At 43.6% G+C, this 27,093-nt stretch overlaps 3 protein-coding genes across 7 annotated transcripts; 1 reads left to right on the top strand and 2 right to left on the bottom strand.

The window, feature by feature from the left end:
- Positions 1-318: 318 nt before the first annotated feature.
- On the top strand, positions 319-3,301 carry LOC307037649 (general transcription factor II-I repeat domain-containing protein 2-like). The gene is made up of 2 exons (XM_079678710.1): positions 319-2,530; positions 2,732-3,301. Exon 1 carries the CDS (start codon positions 697-699, stop codon positions 2,524-2,526), a length of 1,830 nt encoding a protein of 609 aa, XP_079534836.1. The 5' UTR covers positions 319-696; the 3' UTR covers positions 2,527-2,530; positions 2,732-3,301.
- Positions 3,302-6,192: 2,891 nt separating this feature from the next.
- Positions 6,193-11,854, bottom strand: LOC307035597 (E3 SUMO-protein ligase ZBED1-like). 3 transcript variants are annotated; one of them, XR_013807145.1, is made up of 4 exons: positions 8,267-11,854; positions 7,674-8,147; positions 7,322-7,449; positions 6,193-7,198 (listed from the first exon to the last, which is right to left on the bottom strand). XR_013807145.1 is itself a non-coding variant. In XM_079675127.1 (2 exons), the coding sequence occupies exons 1-2, from the start codon at positions 9,247-9,249 to the stop codon at positions 7,751-7,753; spliced, it is 1,380 nt and encodes a 459-aa protein (XP_079531253.1). In that variant the 5' UTR covers positions 9,250-11,854; the 3' UTR covers positions 7,554-7,750. The 3 variants fall into 3 exon arrangements, 1 of the variants encoding a protein (XP_079531253.1); XR_013807146.1 differs by having other exon boundaries at positions 6,193-7,193; XM_079675127.1 differs by lacking the exons at positions 6,193-7,198; positions 7,322-7,449 and having other exon boundaries at positions 7,554-8,147.
- A 627-nt stretch (positions 11,855-12,481) lies between these two features.
- On the bottom strand, positions 12,482-26,908 carry mthfr (methylenetetrahydrofolate reductase (NAD(P)H)). 3 transcript variants are annotated; one of them, XM_079674524.1, is made up of 12 exons: positions 25,925-26,623; positions 24,697-24,958; positions 24,227-24,465; positions 23,010-23,120; positions 22,737-22,930; positions 21,985-22,235; positions 20,328-20,462; positions 20,049-20,229; positions 15,869-16,051; positions 15,654-15,755; positions 15,447-15,566; positions 12,482-13,763 (listed from the first exon to the last, which is right to left on the bottom strand). In XM_079674524.1, exons 2-12 carry the CDS (start codon positions 24,942-24,944, stop codon positions 13,542-13,544), a joined length of 1,986 nt encoding a protein of 661 aa, XP_079530650.1. In that variant the 5' UTR covers positions 24,945-24,958; positions 25,925-26,623; the 3' UTR covers positions 12,482-13,541. The 3 variants fall into 3 exon arrangements, 2 of the variants coding, with proteins under 2 accessions (XP_079530650.1, XP_079530651.1); XM_079674525.1 differs by lacking the exon at positions 25,925-26,623 and adding an exon at positions 25,607-25,909; XR_013807069.1 differs by having other exon boundaries at positions 13,627-13,763; positions 15,694-15,755; positions 25,925-26,908.
- Between the last annotated feature and the right edge of the window lie 185 nt (positions 26,909-27,093).

Here is a 27,093-nt window from a genome sequence, read left to right as displayed (position 1 = left end):
TGTCAATCAGTTAAAATTGAATTCATAGTTTTATTAATATTGTAAATAATATTTTCTGACTATTTGTAATGTTATGTAGGTTTGTAAGACCCATAGTTAGCATGTTGGCATGTGCAGCTGTTGCTAAGTGATGTAGGTCTATAATGGTTTAAACCAGGGTTCCCCAGACTACGGCCCGCGGGCCGCATATGGCCCGCCACGCCCCTTTGACCGGCCCTCCACCTCTCTGCACCTCACCATTTGAACTGGCCCAAAGAAGAAGAAAAAAAAATAAAAAAAAAAATAAAATATTTTTTTAAATATTTTATTTGAGTTGTCCAACTTGTTTTGTGAAATAATAACATGACTCTCCAAACGAGGGCGGTAATCGCTGTTCATTCCGTCACCTGAGATTAGAACTCGAGGCCGTCAGTATGTAGTGGCCAGAGCGGCTCTGGTAGTGGCCATGAGCCAAACAGTGGAACTGTCAATCAGATCGCCAGCGCCTCTATCACGCTTTAAAAGCAACGTTATGTAACGTTCTGGTTGACATCTGTTACATTTGCATCTTGTTTTTTTAACACTAAAATATTTTTTTATTAACCATTTATATTTTATATAATTTAATATGTGTGTCTGTATTATTTATATGACGTATGTTTATGACCGAATTTCCGCCACCTTACAAGCTGATCGAAGTCATGCGCAGAAAATATTATGCTACAGTTGAACAGCAGTGTAATGGCGTGCAGTAAAGTGAGGAAAATTGACAGAGAGTGTCGGGTTTTTAAAGAACAATGGACCAAGGATTATTTTTTTGTTCCATGGAAGGACCATGCCATTTGTATTATATGTAAAGAAAATGTGGCCGTGTTTAAAGAATTCAACCTTCGCCGCCATCACGAAACCCGGCAAAGAGAGTATGCTAGCTTGAGCGGGCTAGCGAGAGATGATAAGGTTCGGCGTCTGAAAGGCGGACTAGCTGTTCAACAGGATGACTTCCTTCGTCAATCCCGGGTCAACCTGGCTGCTGTCCGAGCTAGCTACAAAGTAGCTAACCTACTGGCTACCCACGGCAAGCCGTTCACAGACGGAGAATTCGGGAAGGCCATGATGCTGGCTGTGGCCGAGGAGGTGTGTCCCGAGAAGACAGATGCCTTCCGTGGGGTGAGTCTCTCAGCACAAACGATGACGAGACGAATTGAGGAGATGGGGGGAAACGTGTTTGACCAACTGAGAGAGAGAGCCGCAGAATTCAAGTGTTTTGCTTTAGCCATGGATGAAAGTAATGACGTACAGGACACGGCACAACTGTTGATTTTTATTCGTGGAGTCAACACACGTTTGGAAGTGTCAGAGGAGCTGGCATCACTGAGAAGCCTAAAAGGCACAACAACTGGAGAAGACCTTTTTGTCGAAGTGTGCAAAACAATGGGCGAACTTGGTCTGCAATGGGCTAATTTTGCCAGTGTCACTACAGATGGTGCGCCTAGCATGGTCGGATCTACGAGGGGTCTAGTAGGGCGCTTGAACGGCGAGTTCGAGGAACGAGGTCTCGCCCCACCGATTCAAGTCCACTGCCTGATTCACCAGCAAGCGCTGTGCTGCAAAGTTTTGAAGTGGGCGTCTGTGATGAAGGTGGTTGTGCACTGTGTCAACTACATCCGGAAAAATGGGCTGAAACACAGGCAGTTCCAGGCCTTTCTCTCCGAGCTGGGGTCTGCTCACCAGGATGTGCTGTACTACACCGAAATCCGGTGGTTAAGTCGAGGCAAAGCATTGCGCCGTGTCTACGACCTGCTGCCCGAAATCAACACCTTCCTCCAATCTAAAGGTGAAACGGTACGGGAGCTGACCGACCCGGAGTGGAAATGGGACCTCGCGTTTTTAACTGATGTGACTGAACTGTTGAACCACCTCAACCTACAGCTCCAAGGCAAAGGGAATCTCATCAGCGACATGTATTCCCACATAAAAGCATTCGAGGTCAAACTGCAGCTCCTTGTGCGACAGGTCCAAAAGCTGGACTTCACACATCTCCCTGCCACCCAAAGCTACTGCGCCGAGAAACCAGCCGCCCCTTTCCCAGTCGCGAAGTGCAAAGATGCCCTGGAGATGCTGCAGCGAGAGTTCAGTGTGCGCTTCCGCAAGCTTCATGTCAACAACAAAGACATAAGTCTGTTCCAGAACCCCTTTGCTGCTGACATTGACGACGCACTTCCCTCTCTTCAGTTTGAACTAGCCGAGCTGCAGAATTGTGATGTCCTTAAAGACGCATTCAAGCCTGACCACCTCCTTGAGTTCTATGCTGAGCTACCAGAGGGCACTTACCCAAACATTAAACAACATGCTCTGAAGATGTGTACCGTTTTTGGCAGCACCTACACCTGCGAGCAGACGTTTTCCCGCATGAAGCAAATAAAAAATCCAACGAGGAACAGACTCTCAGATGAACATTTGCATCAAACTTTGAGACTGGCAACCACTAGGCTACACCCAGACATCGGACTTCTCACCAGCCAGAAGCAAGCACACAGTTCACACTGATATGGTAAATATACTGATTTTAACTATTACAATTTTATATGGCTGTAAACATGAACTATGATTTTTTGATGAAATATGATTAATGTTTTTAATGAATTTTAATGAATAATGCTACACTGTATTTGTAAAATCACATCACAAGGAACAACAGGCAGCATATTTATGTAATTTACTGAATGTGTCCAATGTCATCCCTTTATGCCAGGTTTCCAGGCAGCAAGAGAGGGGACTGCAACTGCTGACCTCAAAGATCACTGCCCATCCATCCTTCCTTCCACCCTGGCTACAAGTACCAATTCAGTTCACCTACTGCACATATTGCTGACTTCCCATTCTGTTACTCTTTTCTAGTTTAACCTGCCGAGGGTTTACTGCTCAGTCTCTCCTCCCAATCTCTTCTCTCAGCATCTGCCTCTCCATCGTTGTCTCTCTCTCTCCCTCTCTCTCCCTCTCTCTCCTCTCTCTCCTCTCTCTCCTCTTTCTCCTCTGTATGCACTGCCCCTCATCTCAATCTCCTATTTCAAAGGGATGATAATTGTGCTGTAAAAGTGTTTGGGTGCTCATTGCATTTTCACCTTGAACAAAAAAAATCTCACCTGAATATACAAATAAGAGTTGGTTAGTTGATATATTGTTCACCAAGTTTCTTGTCTTGATGATTTCTCATCTCACTGTAATATAGGCCTACCATTTCTATTGTATCACTCATAAACTGTCAATCACCATGTTTTTCTAACCTTTCCTTGCTATTTTTACATGGTTGTTATTAGAAAATAAAAGGAATAACTGTGGTATTTCAAATTGAAAAACATGTGAAGTACTCACTTCTTTTGCAAATCACTTGTAATGATGAACTATTTTGTGCTAGAAATTATGGCTATAACAGGCAGTGGCCTAGTATACAGCCCACATGATCGATCCCGGCCCCTCATCACAGTCAGGAACGATAATGTGGCCCCCAGAGAAAAAAGTTTGGGGACCCCTGGTTTAAACAGTTAAGGCGAGACACCCCAGGTGAATAGGGTAAGTTTTTTAAACTTAAAGATATCAGTGTTGAGATATAACATACAGAGATATGTATAGTGTATGACTCCATGTATTACTGTGTACCATATATTGTTTATTTAAAGTGGACCTATCATGCTATATTTGAATAATATAGTGTAGGCCAGGGGTTCTCAAAGTGTGAGGCGCGCCTCCCCTGGGGGGCGCCAGAGAGCTTCAAGGGAGGCGCAGCCACCAAAAAAAAAAAGAAGAGAAACAGTGAAATCTAGCTAGTTAACTTCAGCTAAATGTATGCGAGCGGCAAAATATGGATAGATTTTTAGTGAAGTTACCTAAAGTGAGAGAGGAGACAGCGTCTTTCAGAAAACGGAGGAAGTATGACAATGATTATTTGAAGCTAGGATTTTCATGGACCGGTTCTGATGACACTCCACTGCCACAGTGTGTTACTTATCTGCAACGAGGTGCTAGCTAATGACAGTATATTAAGACCATGTAAACTCCGGTGTCATATTGAGACAAAACACCCATGTTTGGTGACCAAGCCACAGGAGTTTTTTGACCGGAAGCTCAAGGAATTGCAGTCACAGAAAAATGTCATTGACACATTTAGCACTGTGAATACAAAGGCAACCGAAGCATCATACCGAGTGGCGTTACGGATAGCTAAGGCAGGTAAACTTCACAACATTGGTGAAACGTTACTCCTCCCTGCTGCTAAAGACATCTCCGTCTCAACTATTTCTCTCCGAGTGCAACGTATGAGGAAGCTGCCATCCTTAACCTCAACATGTTTAAAACATAAAGATAAAGAGGTTTGAAAAAGCTATTGTTTAATGTTTTAAGGAGGTGATGCTTAGCCAATCAAAAAAGAGAAAGGTAGCTAAAACAGAGCATTTCATGAAATGTTCTCTTATTGGACCTCTTTGAAATGCAATTGAATACCCCTGCATTATAGCAACAACAACAACAATAATAATAATAATAATAATAGCAATAATAATTGGGAGGGGGGGCGCGGCTGTGATTATGTTCTCTGAGGGGAGGCTCACCTTCCCACACTTTGGGAACCCCTGGTGTAGGCCATACCTATATAAGGAATATTTATACTTCTTATTTTTCAAAATACCAAACAGATCATGCATTTTAGCCATTCCTCATTTCGCTCAATTTAACACTGCCTTTGCATGGGCGGATTCTGTGAGAACAGCACCATCTACAGGCCTGGCATATGTACTACAGCGTCTCCAGCGCTTTTGAACGGCAATGTCCGTGGCTGTCTCCTCCTGATTGGTGGAGTTGGCCCAATAGCCGTAGCGCCACTTCTGCGACGTCAGAGAAGTGTTCAAATCTGGATCACTCTGTATCAGATCCATTGCAGCCCCTTTTTAAGAGATTTGGGTATGGAGGAAAATAGAGAGGGTTGTGTTTTCTGACACTTGGTGAGTTCCCGGGACACATATTCATGTATAAAAGACGTACAAAAGTGCATTTTGCATGATAGGTCACCTTTAAGTAGCTGCGACTACTACTGTGTTCATTGTTTAGTGCTGTACCACATGATTTTGATGTCACTACCAGGGGTATAAGACCGTTGGAAGTCACGCCCCTTCTCTTTCTGTCCTCAAGTCTCTTGAGATGTGTGCCTATAATAAATAACGCCGTGATGAATGGTTAAACTGCTGAGATTATTCACCTTTCTGCTGCAGGAGACAAAAGGTATAAGTCTAAATCTGCTAACAGGTTATGGGCCCAGATACGATGAATTATTCTACAGTTCGAAGCGCACGTGCGATAACAAGGCGAGAAGATTGCCTGTTAGCACGGTTAGCATAGGAGTAGCTAGTTAGCCACGTGTTAAGCTAGTTTAGCATCGGGAGAACCGAGGGAAGCTAAAGCTTAGCTAAAAAGGACCTAAGCTAAGCTACTGAAGCTACAGACGCAAAGGCCATGGCGAATGGAACCACGAGGAAGAGCAAGTGGCCCACGTTTGACGGGAAAGCAGAAGAGTATGAGCTCTGGGAAGAGAGGATGCTGTGTTGCATGCACGGAGTGGGATTGAAGGAGACCATCCTTCAAGCACCCGCTGGAAAGCTGACCGCGGCACTGAGGGCTCAAGACGACAAGCTCAATGCTGAAGCCTATTGTGAGTTAGCGCTGCTACTCGACAATACCAGTTTAGGGCTGATATTCAGAGACACGAAGGACAAGGGCCGAGATAGTGTCAGAGTATTACGGGAGCACTATATTGGAAAAGGCAGGCACAGGATCGTCACCTTGTATATAACCATAACTGCGCTGAAGAAAGTTGATAATGAGATGGTGACAGAGTACATTATGTGAGCTGAGCAGATCATTACGGCACTCAGGAGCGCGGGAGAAGCACTGAGTGAGGGACTAATGATGGCGATGGTTATGCAGGGATTACCCGAAAAATACAAGCCGTTCACACTAATGGTGACACACGGTGACAGTGAAGTAACGTTGGGAGTAGGGCTGTAGCGATACACTAATCTCACGATACGATACGATACACGATATTCAGCTCACGTTACGATATATATCACGATATTCAGCCAACGATACGATTCGATACGATTCGATACACTTACATCATTTTCTGAAAGATTTGAAAGAGACAGTGTGATTTTTGTGACATCTTGTGAGTGTTCCATTGACTTGGATTTAATTAATTCAACTGAACACTGAAAGCATAAATTATACAATATATGGCTCTGACTAGACAGAGAGTCTACAGCTTACAAATGCTGGACAAAATGAATCAAAAGATGTGGTAAGAAAATGTGTTTCATTTAATGAAACGCAAACAGTGCAAACTGTAGCTTACAAGCCTTTGAAAAGTAAGCACATAAAGTGCAGTATCACAATGGACAATTAATAGGTGCAGCAGGTGGCCTGTTCTGAACAGATTCTTTTAAAGCATTTTTAGCTTAACACAGAATATGAGGTAGCCAATAATTCAAGTCACTAAGAACAACATTTAATGTAAAATGTACCTGCCAATAATTCAAGTCACTAAGAACAACATTTAATGTAAAATGTACCTGCCAATAATTCAAGTAACTAAGAACAACATTAAATGTAAAATGTACCTGCCAATAATTCAAGTCACTAAGAACAACATTTAATGTAAAATGTACCTGCCAATAATTCAAGTCACAAAGAACAACGTTTAATGTAAAATGTACCTGCCAATAATTCAAGTCCACTCCAAAGGAGTAACATTTAAGCCAAAAACACTAAACAGGCTCCTCTCTACATAACTGCATCTACATTCTACTCAGATTTTTGTTCAGGAATATAATCTGATCAACGTGGTCTGGGAGAAGTGCACTTCTCTGAGCAGATACGATATCTCCGGTGGTAGAGAAGACCTTCTCCAAGGAGACACTAGTGCCAGGGATGCACAGGTACCTTTTAGCAAGGTGTGACAAGAGTGGATACTCATACTGGTGCTCCTTCCACAAGAGCAGTGGATCTTCTTTCACTTCCAAGAGATCTGCCTCCTTGTAGCGGGTCATCTGCTCCTTGGCCTGGTTCTCTTGGGTATTTGTCTTGGGTTGTGCTCCACCACCGTATCGTTCACCACCAAGAAGGGCAGCCAGTGGACAAGACAGCTTTGGATTCCTGGGTGGAGGATGCTGACCTTCAAATAAATAAACAATAAAAACAAGAACACATTATTTATAGTTAATCACATTCCATAATTCCTACTCAGAGGTTCAGACAACACAATGTGCTTCACTGGATAACAATGGGTGATACTGACCTTGACTGCTCTCTCCTTCCTTGAATCGCACACGATCATCTACATTCTCTTCTTCGGATGCCATCCCTTCATCAGCGCTACCATCAAATGTTCCTGTGCGATCTTCGACCACACTCCAAAGTGACAAACTAAATAAAATAGGTCAACATGAAATGAAATTCATGAGTTTTCACAAAGTATTTATGCTTTTTAAACAATTTAATATTTATGCATTTTAAACAGTTAACGTTGTAGGATTTGCCTTTTAAACTTTGAACAATGTATTATTTAGGCCTATGCTTACTCTCACCAGGAGATGTTACATAGGATACAAGGCCAAGGGTTAAACCTAGCAGTACCATCATTGCCTTACCTCTGAGTCTGATGGCATTGGCTGAGCCTGAGCCTCTGCAATCAGTTCATCAAAAACTTCCTGTCTTTGGTTCTCAGTCAGGAAGGGAAGCTTTTGAATCTTGGATCCATTGCTGAACATGCATGGAGAGTTGCCTTGAGGTCGATGTACCTCTTCTGAAGATCCCCAGACATGGCAGCCTTCATCTCTTTTATGACAGCAGATTCACCTTCGATCGGTTTCAGTCCATTGATCAGTGTGTCCTGGAAGGGTGCGATGACTGACAGCGTTGGGGTCTTCTCCTTGGACATGTACTGTGTAGCCTCCTTCATGGGCTTCAGCGCGCTGACTACTTCTTCAGCTGTTGTCACGTCTGACTCAGTCAGTGTGCACAGATCCTTCTCGGTCTTCCTCACCTTACTCAAGAGCAGGGCTGCACAGATGGCCGGTTGTTGCTCAAAGAATCTTTCCAGCATGTCGTGTGCACTGTTCCACCTGTAGTTAAATAAAAGTAAGAAACTTTATTTATAGATTTATTTAAATTTATTTATTAATGACAAAATAAATTATTAATAAAAACAAAATAAACAATTGAAAAGTAACTACGCGCAAACCTTGTAACCACGTCTGTCATCAGCTTGTGCTCTGGTAGTTGTAGAAGCCTCGGTTTCTCTTTCAGCATGTGGTTGGCTGTGGTGCTTCGTCTGAAGAAGTTCACAATGCGTCTCACTCTTCCCAACAGGCGTGCGACTGCTGTGATTTTGAGGGCACGTTGTGCAGCCAGATTTAGGGTGTGTGCGTAGCATTTGACGTGAAGTGTGAACGCTGCCTCCTCAGCTGCTAATGTCATATTTGAAGCGTTGTCAGTGACAATTACTGGATCCTTTTCTGTGATTTCCCACTCAGAGAGGGCCTTTCTTAGATGTTCTGCCAGGTTGTGTCCGGTGTGGCTCTCGGGCATGTCCCTGGTTTGTAATACATATGTAACAAGCTCCCATTCCTCGTTAATAAAGTGGGCCGTGATGGTGACATATGCTTCAGTTGTTCGCGAGGTCCACCCGTCGCACGTCAGGGCAACTCTCTCTGCTTTGCCCAGGGAGGCTTTGACGTGTGCCTTTGTCTGAGCATACAGCCTGGGAACGCAAACCTTGGTGAGGTGTTGGCGTGTTGGAACAGGATACCGGGGCTCCATCGCGTTCACCATGCGCCGAAAGCCTAGGTTTTCCACCACGGAATAAGGTCTCAAATCCTGACAAATAAAGTAGGCAATGGACTCTGTAATCTTCTGCAACCTTGGAGAAGTAGATGGGAACTTGTGGGAACAACCGCCATCGCTGTCCAGCACGGTTTGTTTTGGGTCACGCCGCGGCCGCAGCTTCTTGAGTTCCCCAGTTAGCATTACCTTGTCCGGGTGGTGACGTTGTAGGTGGGTTCGTAGGTTAGTGGTATTTCCAGAGTATTTCACGTTTGTGTGACACAGCTTGCAAACCGCCATCATTTTATCTAAATTGTCGCTTTCCTTCTTCTTTTTAAAGCCAAAGTGCTCCCACACATCTGCTTTTAAGCACGAAGGTGCTGGGTTAATGCTTGCCACCATTCTCCTGAACCGCTTCGCACTCACTGCGAGAAGAAGACACCGGCGTCTGTGTATCTAGAAATGCTCTACATCGACACTCGGCTGGCTGACGTAATCGCTCTTCATGCAAAGCGAACGGGGGGGGGATGGACAGTGAGCAGAGTGCCAGGCGGAACACGGGGGATTTGAATGGGACTTAATGTATCGATACCCGCGCTGAAATATCGATACTTTCTCGGGAAACAAAATATCGATATATATCGCAGGATCGATTAAATTGCACAGCCCTAGTTGGGACAGTTCAAGGTGAAGTTGAGGAACTTCGAGGCCTCAGAAGATTTAGCCCCAGCCTCACACGACGAGCGAGAGGGTGCTGAGGGTCCAAGCAGCAACAAAGAGTAAGACAGTCAAACGATTCATCCCCGATGGCGACGGAGAACACGTCGGTGCATTTTGGCGATGCGGAGAGAAAGGCCAACGAAAAGATGACTGCAGAAAGAAAGTCTGCTGTAGCTTTTGTAAAAGCAAAGGACACACAGACAAAGCGTGCACAAAGAAGGACCGCAGTGATGCTGCTCGGCGCGCGAGCATGCCAGGTGGTACCGGAGAAGCTGCGGGAGGAGATGACTACACCCTCAAAGTGCGAGCTGAAGGGACCAGCCTACAGAGACAACAACCACAGACCCACAGAAAAGGATTGATCATGGACATGGGAGCGTCGTCCCACATTATCAACGATAAGAAGAAATTCAAGATTTTTGACAGCACCTTCAAGCCGGAGAGACACAGCATGGAATTGGCAGACGGGAGGCGCACCTTTGGGGTGGCGCAAGGCAGAGATGTGTCTGATAGACAGCGAGGGAAGACGGTGTAAATTGACTCTGAAGAACGCACTATACATCCCATCGTACCCCCAATAACTATTTTCCATGAAGTCTGCTACAGCTAACGGAGCCAAGGTGTTCTTCGACGAAGGTAAAGATGCTCTGATGTTACCGGATGGTACCAAGTTTGACATTTATGTATGTAAGAAAATGTACTATTTGCAAACAGAGTGTGATGTTGAAGATAAGTTTCATGTCAGCCATGATATCCAAACGTGGCATGAGATTATGGGTCACTGTAATTATGAGGATGTTTTAAAGCTACAGGATGTAACTGTAGGTATGCATATTAAGGGTACAAAGCGTAAGCCTGATAAAGATTGTACAGTATGCATAGAGGGAAAGTTTACCCAAACAAGAAACAGAGATCCGACCGATAAAGCAAACACACCACTTGAGTTGGTGAACACTGATCTAGCTGGTCCAGTTAATAACGAGTCCATAAATGGCTTCAAGTATATGCACTCATTGACAGATGTGTGTACAGGGGCAGTGTTTCTTTATTTCCTGAAAGCGAAGAGTGACGCAGTTCAAGCCACTGAGAAGTATCTGGCAGATGTAGCTCCCTATGGGACTGTGAAATGCATTGGATCAGATAAGGGGACTGAGTTCACTAGTAAGGAGTTTCAGACACTATTGAGAAAGAACAAGATCAGACATGAGACGTCTTGTCCTTATTCCCTACATCAAAACGGGACAGCTGTAAGAGAAGGGCACACTCTTTTTGAAATGGCCAGATGTATGCTTATTGACAGTGATCTGCCTAAAAACCTGTTTCACTAGGCCATTCAGGAAGCAACTCATACCAGAAACCGGTGTTTTAATAAGCACACGGGCACTATGCCATATTCAGCACTGACAGGGAAAAAGTGTAACTTAGCTAGGATACATACGTTTGGAGCAGTGTGCTATGCGTACCAGCAGGACAGGGGAAAATTAGACACTAGGTGTGAGAAAGGACGTTTTCTAGGACATGACAAGGGAAGCCCCGCCTATTTAGTTTACTACCGCGACAAAGAGAAGGTGCAGAAGCACAGACTAGTAAAGTTTATCACCAGTACAACTTGTGATAGCGAGACTCAGACACACGTGTCTAGATCGATTTCCGGGTCAAGTCCTGGAAGAGGGGAAAAGAGGAGTCGAGGAGGGGTATTGGGATGAGGCTCTTGTTGTGGAAACAGCTCCTTATATCCATTAAGGCACGGACACACCAGGCCGATTATCGGCGTCAGGCCGACGATGAACATCGACAAGCCCTACTCAGATTGGTGTGTCCCGCACCGTTGGGTCTTTTCAGCCATGCCGACGCCTTTTCGGGTGAAAACCTTGAATCAGCGGGTTTTCGGCCTGTTCAGCTAGCGAATCAGTGCATGACAAGCGAAACGGAAGTGAGGGACCCAAACAAACTATTAAGAAGGCAAATCTGAGATTTCATTTAACTCCAGGTCTCGACACAGGTTTGGGAAAGCCCCATGAGCTTCTCGTTGTAGAGTGAAAATGGAACGCACACGCTATTTGTTTATATCAAGCAGTCTGTTCTTCTTCTCTCGGTTATCTCACAGTCTGTCTTCCGGTTGTTGCCTCTTTTGAATGATGAATACACACTACCACCGCCTGCTGGTAAGGAGAGTTAGTTCTTTGTTGTCAGATTGGTGTGTTCAGGCCTTTAGAGTCGCTAGCACCAGATGCTAACAACAACGATCTCCACTACCGGTTCACACACACACACACACACACACACACACACACACACACACACACACACACACACACACACACACACACACACACACACACACACACACACACACACACACACACACACACACACACACACACACACACACACACACACACACACACACACACACACACACACACACACACACACACACACACACACACACACACACACACACACACACACACACACACACACACACACACACACACACACACACACACACACACACACGTTTGACCCTTGAAGGCTGTTTCTTGTGACATCTAATTTTAGATGTTTTGATTTGATTTTGTGAATGGGACAAGTAGATGGAAAACATACCAAACACTAATTATTCAAAGTAAAGTATTTTATTTTATATACGGTAATACTATGGAGGCATAGGCCTATATGATGATATAATGTTTGACATTATTGATATTAAAACAGTGATTTGTTTTTCTTATCAGAAAGTGAAGTTATTTATTTGTCAGCTCCAAATCCAAATGTTTCCCTCAATGGCCTTTGTGCCCCGAAAAAATGTGTGACACCAAAGGCCAAATGGCCTTGCCCCTAAAATGAGGGGGTGGTGTCCCTCTCTCTGATGCTTCCTGTAATTCACAATCAGCTCCTTGGTTGTACTGAATTAAATAAATAATTCATTGCATTTATTTTTAACGCATTTACAAGTGCTCAAATCGCTTAACATTACATATATCAGACAAGTAATACATCATTACTGCAGACAATACTCAAGAGAGCAATTTAGGGTAAAGTGTCTTGCCCAAGGGCACAACGGCATGTTGACTGCAGTGGCGGTCAGGGCGGGATTGAACTGGTGATCAGGCCGATGGCGGTGGTGTCAGCTAACTTGATGATGATGTCGGAGCTGTGTGGATTAACCCTTTCTAAAGGATCTGTACACATCTTCCCTGTTTAAAACAAGAGGGCAGGGACTTGTCCAGCGCTGTATAGTCCCTGCCGTTTGAACTTCTGCCTTTAAGCAGGCAGCAGCAGAAGTGAGATTTGGAATGACTTGCGAAAGGGCTGTCGGTTGAGGGTCTTTTATCCACTCCGAAAAGGGGAATAAACATGTTTGGAAGTCTGTCGACAGTATAGTACAGTACTCTATCTGACCTAGTAACAACTCATTGGGCTGTTCAATATTGAACAGGTTATTTAATGCTTCAGAAAGCAGGCACAACAGATAAATATGACACAAATTTAAAACATGTTAAGGTACCAGGTAAAACTCCTGTTGTCTGTGGTACAATATAGTCATTAGTGCTTACCGGCATAGTGTAATTGTGACATCAAATAAGATTCACTCACAACTAGCATCTCTATACTAGCTTTTCACTTGTAACATCATTTCATAAGCTTGTTCAAATACATCATTTGAATTACAGTCTTCCATGATAATAGAAACATTAACCGACTTAAAAAAATATTGCATGTTCAAATAATGCATGCAAGTTTCTTTCTCCTTTGTTGTTTTTAAAAAATAATACTTTGTAAAACATGACTGCAGTTTATGAGCAGGGAGTGCTACAGAGGAAGAAGCTCATTTTGTTGAGACTTTTAGCTTAAATTATCCCCAACATTTAAAAAAAAACTCTTTAAAACACTTTCAAGTGCAAATCTTACTCTATGCTGTGCTTTTTATTGCAAGAAGCAGTGTGTTTTCTGTCCCTAAAGAAGAAGCTTCATTCAGAGACTTCTCCACCGTGGTGCGTTTCTGGAGGAGCGTCAAGCAGCTCAAACATGTCATCAATGACCTGCCACAGGCAGCTCTCCAGAGGAAAGTCATTGTCCACCAGATTTACCAGGAAGTAGTTGTCATGGATATACTTGATGATCATTCGTGAAGGAGACTCTTCCTCGTAGAGGTTGGCCCACTGCTCGATCCACAAAGCAAAGGCCTCGTCCTATGGAGACATGGGGAAAGGATTGTCGTTAGGCCTAAAACCTGTGAGTGTTCTAAAACCCCTTTTACACTCAAATTAGTTCTTTGCTGGTGCTAGTTGGATGCTTTGTTGCACCATCGACAGGATCCTGACCCTCTACAGGTGCACCTGTCTTGCGAACAACTTAAAAAAAAGTGTAATCTTCTTTTTGGCTTCCATCTATCAAAGCCCTGGAGAAGCCACGTCATGATGTCACCGTTTACCTTTGTGCAACGCCAACATCTTGCTCTTAGTCTTTGAATTGTATAACGACTTCTCTCCATCGTGAGGTGGTTACTTCTTTGCCATTATAATTCCGCTGCCATAGCTGACCGCTGGAGTGGTACGTCAATGATGGTGCTGTACCAGCATTTAGCCTATTGTCTCCTAACGTCAGTGGCCGCTGGAAAGTAGTAATCCACCGTCTGACTGTAACAACAGTAACATCCCTGATGCTAATTTCCCCATAATTTAATCGTTTTTTCAGTTTCTATAGATAATGTTTGGCTTCATAGTGTCAATGAGTAAACATTTGAATGAGTAGGCACTTGTTGCCATTGTGACAAGTTCTATTTTACAGGCATATTTAAATCAGCGTATCCGTCACTATGATCCATCTGTGATCAAACTTGTGATTGTATTTATTACACCTGGTAGTTGGTATTAAAAAAACAACAGAAGTCACAAGTATACATGGTAAATGTTGCATGCCGTTTATATAACGAGTATGGTCGAGTTGCCACTTTACGTTTTTGGCACTACCGCTTCTGTAACAGCTTTCTACTCTCCGCTGTAATCGTCATGAACTGTTATTGCTCAGGTTAATCTGCTCAGATGGCAGCCTCAATTTGTGACATACGCGGTTCAATGTTTTTGGTTCTGGCAGAGAAGCTTGGGACTGAAGTTGAACAAGTTTTTTGCAGGCACTGCAGTGAAAACACAAAACAGGGTCGCCGCAAAGGCCCTGAAACCATCTTTAAGGGGTAAACACATGTTGTGTTAAAGAGACCGTTTGGATATTTTGAAGTATGCTTGTATGAACATCTGCTCTCAGTCAGTGTTTTACCCTACATTACAGACAACTCCGAGAAACAGTTCGAAGCATTAGTAAAACTAGACTAGCCCACTGTCTGCCAGGAGGGTAGAGGCTACCTCTATGCAGAGCTGCAGGAAAGACCAGAAGCAGCGTGTACAAACTGCTTTATATACACTACAAAAATATGTTATTGCGCCGGGCTGATTCTGTCAGACAGTTGAGTCACATCAGACATGTTATTTGGTATTAACACTTTTTATTGGTAGTTTGTCAGAATGCCAGGGTCTTGTGATGCCAAACCTAAAGAACATCAATACAAGGGAAGTAAATAAAGACTGGTTTTGGTTCATGGCTACTTTGAGTTTCAAGGTCTACACATGTTTTAGTACCTCAAGTTTGTCATCCGTAAATATGTATTTTTCCAAATGTTAATCTATTGCAGTTCCATTACACTACAGTGGGCTGGACAACGTAACAATGAGGTCACTTCCTATCTCCACAACGTTTTTAAAAGCCCTTGTTTTTGGCCAATGCTTCGCACCTTAATCTTGTATAATTTTTCACTGGAAGAAAACAAGCAATTAGCAGAATGCTAATCATTCCCGAATCTCTGCACAACTCTATCTTACCTTCCAAAACATAAAGCTGACTGGGTCCACTACAGTGGGCTGGACAATCTCCCTTCCAGGAAAGATGCCCCATGTCACAGCGTTAGGCTGCATGTCAGGGGCGTTGGTCAGGTTACGGCCCTTCAAACAACATATTCATTGGGACATATTAATAATGCATATTCAGACACAAAACATGGAGTTAAAAGGTGCTCAGTAAAAACGTACGAGCACATTAACGATGTGGTAGTTGACACGGGGCTCGTACTTTTTCAGTACTTTGAGGAGAGCAGTCACATTTTCACTAGAAGTGAAGAACTCCAGATAGGCCTGTTTGATGTAAAACAAGAGTACTGAGGCATATCAACTTGTCAGACAAAAACACCCGATTCGCCAACCTGTCCATCCAGAAGGCACAATCAAGAAGAAAGAAGAGGTCCTACCTTCTGAAAGACGTAGCCTCCTGCAGGTCCCCAGCCTGCTACAGGGTCTGTGGAGGGTTTGCCGTTTATGTTGGGCTGGGAGTTGATGGTGAGGACTCCTCGTCTGTTCACTTTCTCCAGCTCGTCCTTCAGCAGGTTGGTTTCTGGGGCCAGAGGCTCATCATTCCATGGCAAACACTTCACCTAGCATGAGAGAAAACAAACATGGTGTATTTGTTGACAGTTAATGCTTCAAAGCTATGGGCTAACTGTTGGGAGAGTTCAACAGATTAGGATTGTATTACTTTCTCCAGAGTGAAAACAGATATCAGCCCTATGTCTGTGCATCAAATACAGAGCATGAGTCAGGACATGGTAAACCCAATTTAGGATGAAGACGTTTAACCCATCTTTAAGAAAGAGCTATATTAGGGGATGTTTATCTCCTCTTGCATATCTCCAAATTGCTTTCCAACTAATTACGCTGGGCATCATCATCTCTTCAAATCACCAGATCCAAACATATTCAAGTGAAACTACAGAACCTTTGGAAATAAATAATGAATGTATAGAGTGTTATTCTTCACACTCATCAAAACCAAGATTCGGACAAACACGGACTGAAGGCAAAGAACAATGTCTTAGGTCGCATTCACACCAGCCTTGTTTAGTCCGATTGAATCAAACCCTGGCAGGGGCGGCGCCAGGGGGGAGCTAGGGGGTGCTGAAGCACCCCCCAGGATTGCCACAGCACCCCCTAAGCACCCCCAAGAAATATATGTGTTTTTTTTTTTTCCCCCCGAAAATTATTATTATAATTTTTATTAAATTAAATCAGGAAAATTATTGATTGCATCAATGCAAATGTGAAACAAACAAATGTTTGACCAAAAACATAAAGCCAACACAGGTGATATGATTAGGCCAATGGCCAGCACCCATTAGATTTTTCACCTACCCATAGGCTAAATTACTTTGTGACACTTGAGTGACTTCCTGTTAGCTGGAGCCCCAAATTATTTGCGAACAGCAAAGTGAGAAATTGATCGTTTTTTTGTCCTTAAACATCCATGTGTGGACACTCAATCAAAACCAAATGAAAGCGAAAGGTATTCTGCACATAATAGGCCTCGTGAGTACAAGTAGCTTACTTCGTGGGCTCTGTGTTTCATTCAAGCTCTGCTCTGTGTGTGTGTGTGGCATGAGCCATTTTGTGTGAGTGCGCGAGCGAGAGAGAGAGCTCGCGCACCGGTGGGTATCTACCGGAGATCGTTGTGGTTAGCATCTGGTGCTAGCTAGCCAAGCTAACGGATATAAGGAGCTTTTTCAACAACAAGGTGGAGGGAGAACTCTCTCCTGTCAGACTGAGAGTCTCAGATAACCTCAGCTCAGGTGAAGTAAAGGACTCTCAGTGTTTAGATAGTTAACTTTAGTCTAGTTATCTCAGTGGGTCTCAAACGGTTTGTTTTAAAAGGGGAGTGATTTGTAAAATATCTATAAAGAAATAGAAAATCTGTTTACAGTTCTGTTTCATATGTATGTTGAGAGATGTATCCATAGATCTCTTCATTTTGCTCTCAAAGTGCACCAGATTGATGCTTTTAACTTCAATATCTAAAAAAAATCTTCTCGAACCCCACTAAAGGAGGTGAGGTCCCTCATAGAGGAGGTGAGGTCCACTCCCCACTTGTAAAAATAGCACTTTACCCCTGCTTACACCTATATGTCGTGAGCTGATTGCGAGCCTTCATTGTAACAGTCGCGGGTACACTGTGTGTGCGTGTGGGGAGTGTTGCAGTAGAAAATTCAACTGTAGCGCTGGTGCATTAATGGGAAACCCTTAATGTTTGAGCACCCTCTATGAAACGTCAAGTTACCCCACAGCACCCCCTAGAGAAAATCTCTGGCGCCGCCACTGAACCCTGGTGCGTTTAACCGCTTGGTGCGGTTCGTTTGGGTTGGTGTGAACACAGTCCGGACCGCTTATTAGCAAACTCTGGAGCGGTTAATCGCTGGTATGAAAGCAGTCCGCACCAAAACATAGGAAGCATAAGAACGCGGAGGTCTTCAAATCTTTAGCGAAAGAGTGAAGCAGAATGAAGTGTTGAACAGTGTAATGTAAAGTAAAAATGCTCCGTCAACTATATATAAAAGTCAGAGTCCCCTGTTGTCGATGAAACCTCCTCCTGACTGTAGAACGTCTCTCTTTATATGTGTTATAATGTTTTTTATCGCACGTCGTCTGATGGTATAATCATATGTGCCGGCCACTAGAGTCTGTTGATATGCTCTCCAGATTAACAGCAGCATAAAAATAACCTGCGATGCCCCATGGCGGAGGCTACGGTAGAAATTGTCCGGATTTTGCGTTTTGTACCCCCTTAATGTCTGACCAATTGTTGAACAGCATTTCCGTGCACATGACTAGTGTTTACAGTTCATAGTCCGTTTGAGTTTTTCCCGTGTGAACGCAAACCAAATCTGAAAAATGAAACAATGTAACAAACTGTCCTCAGGTGTGCACCAGAGAAGCGGACTATTAGGTGTGAATGCGAACTTGGGCTAGCGAAATTGTCTGGAAGTGAACAGTGTCAAGGCAGAGCTGCAAATTTGTGTCGACTTCACATTTGAGTGCACAGACATGCACCAGAGATTCCTTATAAACAAAAAACTCTTGAAAAGCAGCCAGGAAAGAGCAAAAGTATCAAAAATAGACATTCAACTATGTGGTTAGTACTCTAGAGTCTTATTGTGTTTTGAGTTTGAAGGATTCAGTGAAGCCAGGATAAAAACTAAAAGATAATCCCAAAGTGTCTCCTTTTTGGTCAGCGTTTCCGCCAGGGGGGCGTCTTGCCGTCATTAGACACCCTTATTCAGCTTGGGACGCCTTGAATGCGAGCCGAGGGCATCCAAAACTATTAATAATTTGAGAGAAGATCGAGAGTTTTTACCGCTTGAAATGTCGAAAAGGAAAAAGGACAAGAACATCCCGCTGTTGGAGGGGCAAAGGAGTCTGGTGTGATTCTTTTCGGAGTATTGAAGATCGTTTCCCCGACATCGAAGGTGCCTGCTACAGGACAACACAGAACGTGCGCTATATGGACACGATGAGCGGTTGGGTACCAGAGCCTCGCAGCGGCGAAACTGAGGCTCCGTGGTAAACTGTGGTAACATGAAGAGCCCTTTGGGAACCGAAACAGCCGGCGCTTTAAGAGAGCCGAGCCAAATGATCCGGGCTCACTAACGTAAAAAGACAGTATCTATAAGGGAAGGCTCAAGTCAAAATTCAAACCCCAATCAATGAATACTTCTCTTTGTAGAAAAACCTACCGTCCATGACTGCCCCTGAGCTGAGTTTTATTTGTCATACAAATGTTGAGCTTTGGCTTCTCTTCTATGCATTGCAAAATTCTACACATAGGCAACTCACATTAAGTCAGATTTGAGCTCTCTTGCCATTCATTTCCAATTCAAATATTTTTTAAATGTTGAATTAATGGCACAATTAATTATTTATTTTCTATATGGAGACCTTTAGATAGTTAACTTCATATTTTTCATTTCCTAAAACAATTATTTTCCTCTCATATTAACAGTGTGGATCATTTAGACAGCGTGGTGTCCAGAGGTCTTATCCCGTTTCCCACTTCCTGTGAGGAAGGACAAAACTTGCTCGAATCCGAGTCCAAGTCGGAGTGTGAATGTAGAAGTCGAGTTAGTCATCGTGGGCGAAAAATTCACGAGTCACAGTCACTGGGGCGAGAATTCACGAGTCCGAGTTTGAGTCCGCGTCAACCAGCGTTTCCGCCAGGAGGACAATGACATCCCTCTGTTGGAGGGGCAAAGGAGTCTGGTGGGATTCTTTCAGGAGTATTGAAGATCGTTTCCCCGACATCTGCGGTGCCTGCCACAGCACAACACAGAATGTGCGAGATTTGGATACGATGAGAGGGGGGGGGGGGGGGGGAGCATGCACGTGAGCTGCGAGCGCCGGAGCCTCGCAGTGGCCAAACTGAGGCTCCATTGTAAACTGTGGTAATCTGGCGTCAATCAGTGCGCGAGTCCGACTCAAGTCTGAGTCCAGGACTCGAGTACTCCATCTCTGCAAGACGGTCACTTTTGCAAGGACGCCAGATTAAAATATGAGAGCAAACAGTGTGAGGAACGTTTTAAGTCATGGACATGGAAAACAATGGCCTACCTTATGTCCACTTTGGTTCTCTTGGGCTGTAATGTAGCAGGTGAAGACCTCATAGACACTCTCCTCATTTTTCAGCTCCTCTCCCCACATCTTCTGCAGTGCATCTTTAGATGACTTGCTCTTCAGGTAGAACAGGTAGTAGTCATTTAACTCGCCAAAAGCTGGAGAAGAGGAATTTCCCCTGAAAACATCAACAGCAGGATGCTACCAAGTCAAGATTTATTCACCAAATAAAATGCATTAATAAGGAAGTTGACATTGAAGTTTGTAAACTGGTACCATCTGCCGTTGGGGAACTCGTCCCAGTCCTGAGTTCTGTAAATGTAGCTCTTTGGTCGGGATGCCCAGAAAATGGGTCGAACATCTTCTACCTTCCGCTTGGGATGGGCACTAACTGCCCAAGGAAGAGGACGTCTGGCAAAAAAAAAAAAAAGCTATGAAACTTCGGTCCATTTTGAATGGCAAGAATGCAAACGGAGTGTAGGGCCTCTCTGAGATATCTGGCTTCACAAACACTGCCACGTGTTCATGGAGAACTTACCAATCTCACAACGACTATGTGCATGTATAATTGACAAACATGTTCAGGATCCAGAGCAGCGTGTATGAAGTGATAGGATTTTTGTTAAACTGCAGCATTTGAAGTTATTATACCTTAAAGCAGGGGTCTCCACTCACAAGGAGCATTGTCCAATACGGAGACCAATATCTTGTTCGTATACTGATAGCATCAACGAAAAAAGCAATCACCAGGAAATGGCTACAGGAGGAACCCCCTATAGCCAATGACTGGTTGGAAGTTGTTGGAGAAATACTCCATATGGATAGAGACTCACCCATGTGCTTAGAATGAAACTATCAGAATTTGAAAAGAAACTGTTCAAATGGACTGCCTATAAGACCCTTCACGAAATCACAGCGAACCCTGACCTTAGTTACATTATGTATAGATAATTATTTGATCTCTGACACTACTTTTGTTTGTATTGTTGTTCCTGAAAATAATAAAACCTAAGTTTAAAAAAAAGCAGGGGTCTCCAACCTTTTTTTGGGATGAGGGCTACTTTCAAAAAATAAAACAAGTCTTGAGCTACTTTTACTCTTGTTTTTGTTTTTTGCAGTGTATATATTTAGCACATTTTAACATTATTATATGCTTACCTTTAACCTTTGTGTGCTTTTTGGGTCTGTGGGACCCGTTTTCAGTGTTTACTAAAATAACATGTATGCAATCTAATTATTTTAACCTGCTTTATTTGGGGGTGGACCTCACCTCCTCTGGGGGGTCCGGGGGCAGGCACACCCCGGAGATTTGTTTTTAAATGTTGAAGTGAAAAACATCAATCTGGTGCACTTTGAGCACAACAGGAATGTATGGATACAGTTCTCAACACTCATATGAAAGGGAGCTGTATCCTTTTCAATAATCCAAACATCTTTAGAATATGATCACAACCAATAATAAATCATTTAAACTAGTTTATTCTTATCTTATGTTACCTAGTTAGCATGCTTTCTTTTTATTTATGCATATTTTACTAATCACTCCCCTTTTAAACTGTTTTTTTTTTTTTTTACTGTCCTATAGCACACATTGGAATGATTTCTTACTTTATTTTTTACAACTATATTAAATAGATAAAGGTGTGCTCTCTCTAGCTCTCTGTCTCGCTCAGTCACAGATGCTGTGTGCTCCTCCGTGGCGATGAAGGCTTGCGTTAAAAAATAATAAACATATTTGTAAAGTGGGAGGACATAAACGGGATTTCGAAAAGTGGGGGGGAGATGTCCCCCCCTGTCCCACTGGAAATTACGCCATGCGTGTGTGTGCGTCAAGTGCAATAAATAAATGTTGCCTTTCTGTCAACACTGAGACTCTGTAGGAAATACGACTGTTTATGGTGATTTTTTTAAGCAGGCAAAAAGGATGACTGACCTGGGGTCCTCTATCCACAGCCCCAGCTGTCGCAGGACCTCCATGGTGGCGACCTCTCGATTCAGTGTGTAAAAGTGGAGTCCCGGTACCTTTCCACTGTCTAGCAGCACACGACACATCTCCACCGCCTGTTGTATTCCGTAGTTACGAATAGCAGCATCGTTGTCTTTGATGGGCTCGATGACTTCTGTGATTTCCTTTGGCACCTCGAGCTTTGACAGCTTCACAAGCTGACGAAGAGACTGGTAACCCTGATGAGGAACAGGTTAAATGTCACATATTTTAAAAAGGTGATATTTTCCATTTTTCTAGAAAAATATAGTACGAGGCAATACTGTGGCGCTGATCTTGTATGTATCAATTCTCGCAAAGAACATGACGCCAGTATACAAGACGGCGCTGTGGACGTCAACAAAAGCACGCCGTCCGAGCTCCGTAAAAACTCTGTCTCTGCAGCTGATGGTCTATTTGACGCACTTTCATATTTTTGGAGTAATTATACATTTTTTTGCCAAACAGAAATATTGTTTTCTGGCATCACTTTAACATTTTACAGGAGCGCACACGGCGAAGGTAAGAGGGCGCAGCGCCCCTGTTAACCGATTTAGACAAAACCATGTTTTCCATGTCTTTTATTCTAAAGCGGAGCTTGGTGCTATAAAATACTATAGGAATGGAACTATGGAAATGCTCAATGTATTAAGAGATGCATACAGCCGATACTCAAAGTGGGGCTTTAAAAGGGGAGTTACCTGGATGGGGAATATTCCTGGTAGGATGGGACATGTGATACCAATTGCCCTGCAGTCATCCAGGAACTTGAGGAATGTGTCTGCTCTGAAGAACAGCTGGGTGATCACAAAGTCTGCTCCAGCATCTACTTTTTCCTTTAGGTGTCTTAAATCCTCCTCATAGCTTTCTGCCTCGGGGTGCCCTGTGGGGTATCCTGGACAATACATGCATTATTAAAAAAAAGGGAGTTCAACTTGAACTGCCTACTGCTGATCTGAAGGCTGAAAGCATACCGGCAACACAGATATCAAAGTAGTCTTCAAACTCTGATCGGATGTGTTTAACTAGATCGATGGCGTGGTTGAAGCCTCCCTCCTCTTCCTCCCAGTCGGCTCCCACTGGGTCTACAGAGAATCACAATCACAGTTTAGCTGGCAGCCATACTGTATGTTGTGAAGACCTCAAAGGTTAGAGATTAATTTTAAATTCAGATTATTATAATATTTTAAATAACATTGGCAAAATAATCAGCAGGATGGGGATTTAATGAATAGAGTGAAAAGTGAGTTTAATTGAAAAGTGCACATGCAAGGGAAAAAGCAGCCTGTCTTTCAAGGTAATCCACACACTCCAGGCAGAGCTGCTCTTACGGTACGTCTACACTACAGGCATAAAAAAATGCTTTCAACGCTTCGCCCATTCACTTGAATGGGGTGAAGTAGAAGATTTTTAATCTTCGCCGAACTGCATTGTGGGGAGCATGGCATGGCTTTGCAAGCATCACGAGCATCTATCGGCATCAAAAGTTGAACAATGTTCAACTTTTGAGGCTCGATGCTTGGCATCAGCCAATGAAATCCCGTTTATGCAAATCCCGCCAGTGCAAGCGCAGCCAATCAAACCGCGTGCAAGCTGGGAGAGCCAGACCGCAGTTCATTTCCTCATATTCCAAACGAGATATTACGGTAGCAAATCACCCGGTTCTTTACGACCGGAACTATTTACCGGGATACAAACCGGAGGAACCAGGCATGGAGGGAGGTGGCAGAGAAAGTGGGTGAAACTGATCGTTTTTTCGCCTGTTTGGAGAGTTTATATCCAGTTTACTTCGTTTTAACATTGCTATTGCTTTGTATGTCGGGGGCAGGAGATTCATATGATTGGTTGCTCGCAAAAAATCGCCAAGCTTCAGACACGCCCAGCTCCAAGATTTTTTCATGCCTGTAGTGTAGACGGGCCGTGAGGCTTCTCTTTACTAAGAATTGCCGTGAGAAGCCAGTGAACCTTTTTTTGTAATCAGAAACAGAAGAAAAACTATGGACCAAATCAGATAACTCAATTTCTTTATGGTCTGTTGAGTGGGAATGTTCCATTTCCCAGCAGGAATTTCCTCGAGTGTATACTTTAGGCAGCTGATAAAATTGTTTAGCACCAATGCTACTCACTTACCTACGCTACTCTACAGAAGTCTTCTATAATCCAAAATGTAAACACATGTAATCTCTCCTACCTCCCCTCAGGGCCATGATGTTTTTGAGGCCCAGGTGCTTGGCCTTGGCTAGGTAGCCAGTAATGTTCTCTTTGGTCTGGTTGCAACAGGTCAGATGAAGGATGCTATCTAGGCCACAATAATTGACTGCTGTGCTTGCAATCATCATAGATGAGGTTTCCTTGTCGGAGCCTGGGTCCCCTGCTGGGTGCCAAGTTATGTCGATGAACAGAGGCCCTCCGGTGCCCATACGGTCAAATCTGAGGAAAGAAGGCAAACTCAGCGCTCCAAATATTTGCTGCAGAATTATAAAAAGCCCTTTAGTTACTGGTCTATAATTGTTGAACTATGCAATCAAGAGACATATTTCTTTCTGCTATGACTAAGCTATTATTTTGTATTCTTTGAACGTGCATGCACATTTTTTATCTGGCCTTTGGTGATTCAAAGCATATCATGATTCCTGAATAAATATTTCAGTTTTCACATGCCTTGATATAAGGTTGACAGCTCCACTGGCTGTGCGGGGGGGAAAGAATTCCAGCGAGAACCAGCAGTCTCCAGACTCCGTCCTCTTGCGCATCTTGTCCCGCAGCCTGTCCAAGCGGTCTGCATCCAGCACCGGAGTGGAGCAGCGGGAGCTTTCCTTGGAACTCTCCCCCCCACTGTTGCTGGCCCCGCTGGAGTCACTCTTGCATGACTGCCAACTACCGTCCCCTCGCTGAACCTGGTTAACCATGATGGTAACTTGGTCTGAGAAAAAAAGAAATATCTGTTCCATCAATGACTTCAGATTTGTATGTATATCTAGCTGTACAGCACATAAACCAATGAACACTAGTAGACACAACCTCATAACTAACCACAATAATAAAAAGTCATACAATTGAATTGCATGATTCAAATCCTGCTTGAAAAGTATATAGAGAATCCAACAAGGGGCCACTAAAGTAGTAAATAACAATAATGGTAAGGTTTAGGATTATTTAAATGAATTGCTATACCACTTGTTAGCATAACTTCTAATGCATAATGATTTATTAGTTGATTTATATTCTGTATTATAAATTAATACATGCAAAGAAGTTAGTATCACATTTTTTTAAATGCACGTAGTGGAGTAAAAGGTAAAACAATGCCTCCGAAATGTAATAAAGTAAAAGTATTAAGTAGCAAAACTCGAAAATACTCAAGTGAAGTACAACAATTGTATTTTGGTACAGTACTTGACTAAATGTACTTAGTTACATTCCACCACTGGGTGTACAGCATACGTTACCATGGAGAAGTGAACCAGCGCCGTAGGGCTGAAACCCGGCCAGCGTTAATCCTAAAGTTACCACGATAACCCCAAAACATACTTCTAGTAAAGACCATGGGTCCCTTCTCACCGAGGATTACCTCTCAACTGTAGAAAAGTAAGGAAGTGTTGTGATGAAATCAACTCCCAAACACAGAGTAGCACGAGCCGCTCACTTTATACCCAGGTATATATCGCCCGCGCGTGCAGGTAAAGTAGTGTAGTAGCAAACTGCTAGCTATGTGGGAACAGCTAATGTTAGCTGCGTGCTTCACGATGCAAGCCGTGTAGTTATTACATTCAAACAGACAGATAGAAGTGACCAAGAGTATATTCTGCTTCTACCACGCCGAGCTTGTAGCTTAACCCAGTCCGCTCTGTTTGCGCTGTTGGTAAACAAAAAACAGTGCTTCTCCCACCTCCCAAAGACGGTTGTCTTTGTGTTGCGGTACTGTCTTCAACCCGGGGCGGAACGCTAGCTGTGGCAGCGTGGTATCCAAAAACAGAGATCTCATGTGGCAGGGGTCAACCATGTATGAAGAGAACTGGATCCAGCGTCGGAGGAGGGGCACCGCTCATTGCTATGAGAGTTGCTCAGTGGCGCATGAAGCAAAAATAGAGCGACTGTAGATTCAGAAAGTACCCGGATCGTCCGGGGCCTTTTGTTTAGAGAGCATGCGCACTTAAGTTTTCCTTAAGTCGATAAATGGAGAGAAAATAACTTTGGATTCAACTTTTGACACATGGTACAACTGGAAAGTCCTAATCATTTAAATAAGGACTAAACAAGTGTTCGTAGTAGGTAGTTGATTTAGCTCAAAAATAAATTATACGCTGATTTACAGACGTTTCAGTCAATGGGAAAAGGTCTTTTTGGGTCAAAATGACGCCACGGACGCTGTAGTACCACCATTTGGCCGCTACGGTCATTCCAAAATCGGCTTCAAAAATTGGCGCACTTCCTGGGGTCCTGGGGTCAACGTTTGCACGAGACTTAACAGCAGCGGAAAGTTCTCCTTTGCCAGTTCGTGAAAGAGTTAAAGAAAGACGTAAACAAATTGTAACATGACCCTGGCCCTTTCTCATTTCACTAATTCCCCTCCTCGACTCCTATCCTCGAGGCTTAGTCCCGCCCACAGGAGATGCGAGCGGAGGAGCCGAGGAGGGGAACCGAGGAGAGAGGAGGGGAAGCAGCAGGCGATTAGAGAAATGAGAACTCCTCTCCTCTGAGCGGTCATTTTAAAGAGACGTCCATTAATGATGACAGGAGGCACAGCAGCCCTCTGTCTGATGGACAGATGTGTTCATCACGACTTATAGATTTACTTTTAATTCATTCACAGTGCAGTATAATGAGACAATAACAGTGTCTCTGTTCCCGGAAATGCATCCACGAAGGAGCCGTGGAGGACCCATCAGTGTATCCTCGATTATAGCTCCTCCAGAGAGCTTCCTTGATGCTCGATCCTTGGTCCTCGATGTGCATTTAGATAAATTAGATGTCCTTCAACATGGCGGCTGAAATTGATTTCCGGGTCACTATCGGAGGACCGAGGAGTCGAGGAGGGGGAATTGATTAAATGAGAAA

Source organism: Notothenia rossii (assembly GCF_949606895.1).
Source record: "Notothenia rossii genome assembly, chromosome: 4".
In the NCBI taxonomy this organism is placed as follows: domain Eukaryota; kingdom Metazoa; phylum Chordata; class Actinopteri; order Perciformes; family Nototheniidae; genus Notothenia; species Notothenia rossii.
Note: the sequence above shows the minus strand (reverse complement) of the source record. Positions and strands in the feature narration are given on the sequence as shown.

Excerpts from the sequence above, each read along its gene's own strand:
- LOC307037649 (XM_079678710.1), top strand. The coding sequence starts at position 697 with ATGCTACAGTTGAACAGCAGTGTAATGGCGTGCAGTAAAGTGAGGAAA.
- LOC307035597 (XM_079675127.1), bottom strand. The coding sequence starts at position 9,249 with ATGGTGGCAAGCATTAACCCAGCACCTTCGTGCTTAAAAGCAGATGTG. Across the intron at positions 8,148-8,266 it reads ATGACAGACGTGGTTACAAG|GTGGAACAGTGCACACGACA; the intron begins GTTTGCGCGTAG and ends ATTTAACTACAG.
- mthfr (XM_079674524.1), bottom strand. The coding sequence starts at position 24,944 with ATGGTTAACCAGGTTCAGCGAGGGGACGGTAGTTGGCAGTCATGCAAG. Across the intron at positions 15,756-15,868 it reads GAGGCTACGTCTTTCAGAAG|GCCTATCTGGAGTTCTTCAC; the intron begins GTAGGACCTCTT and ends TACATCAAACAG. Across the intron at positions 15,567-15,653 it reads ACCACATCGTTAATGTGCTC|GGCCGTAACCTGACCAACGC; the intron begins GTACGTTTTTAC and ends TGTTGTTTGAAG.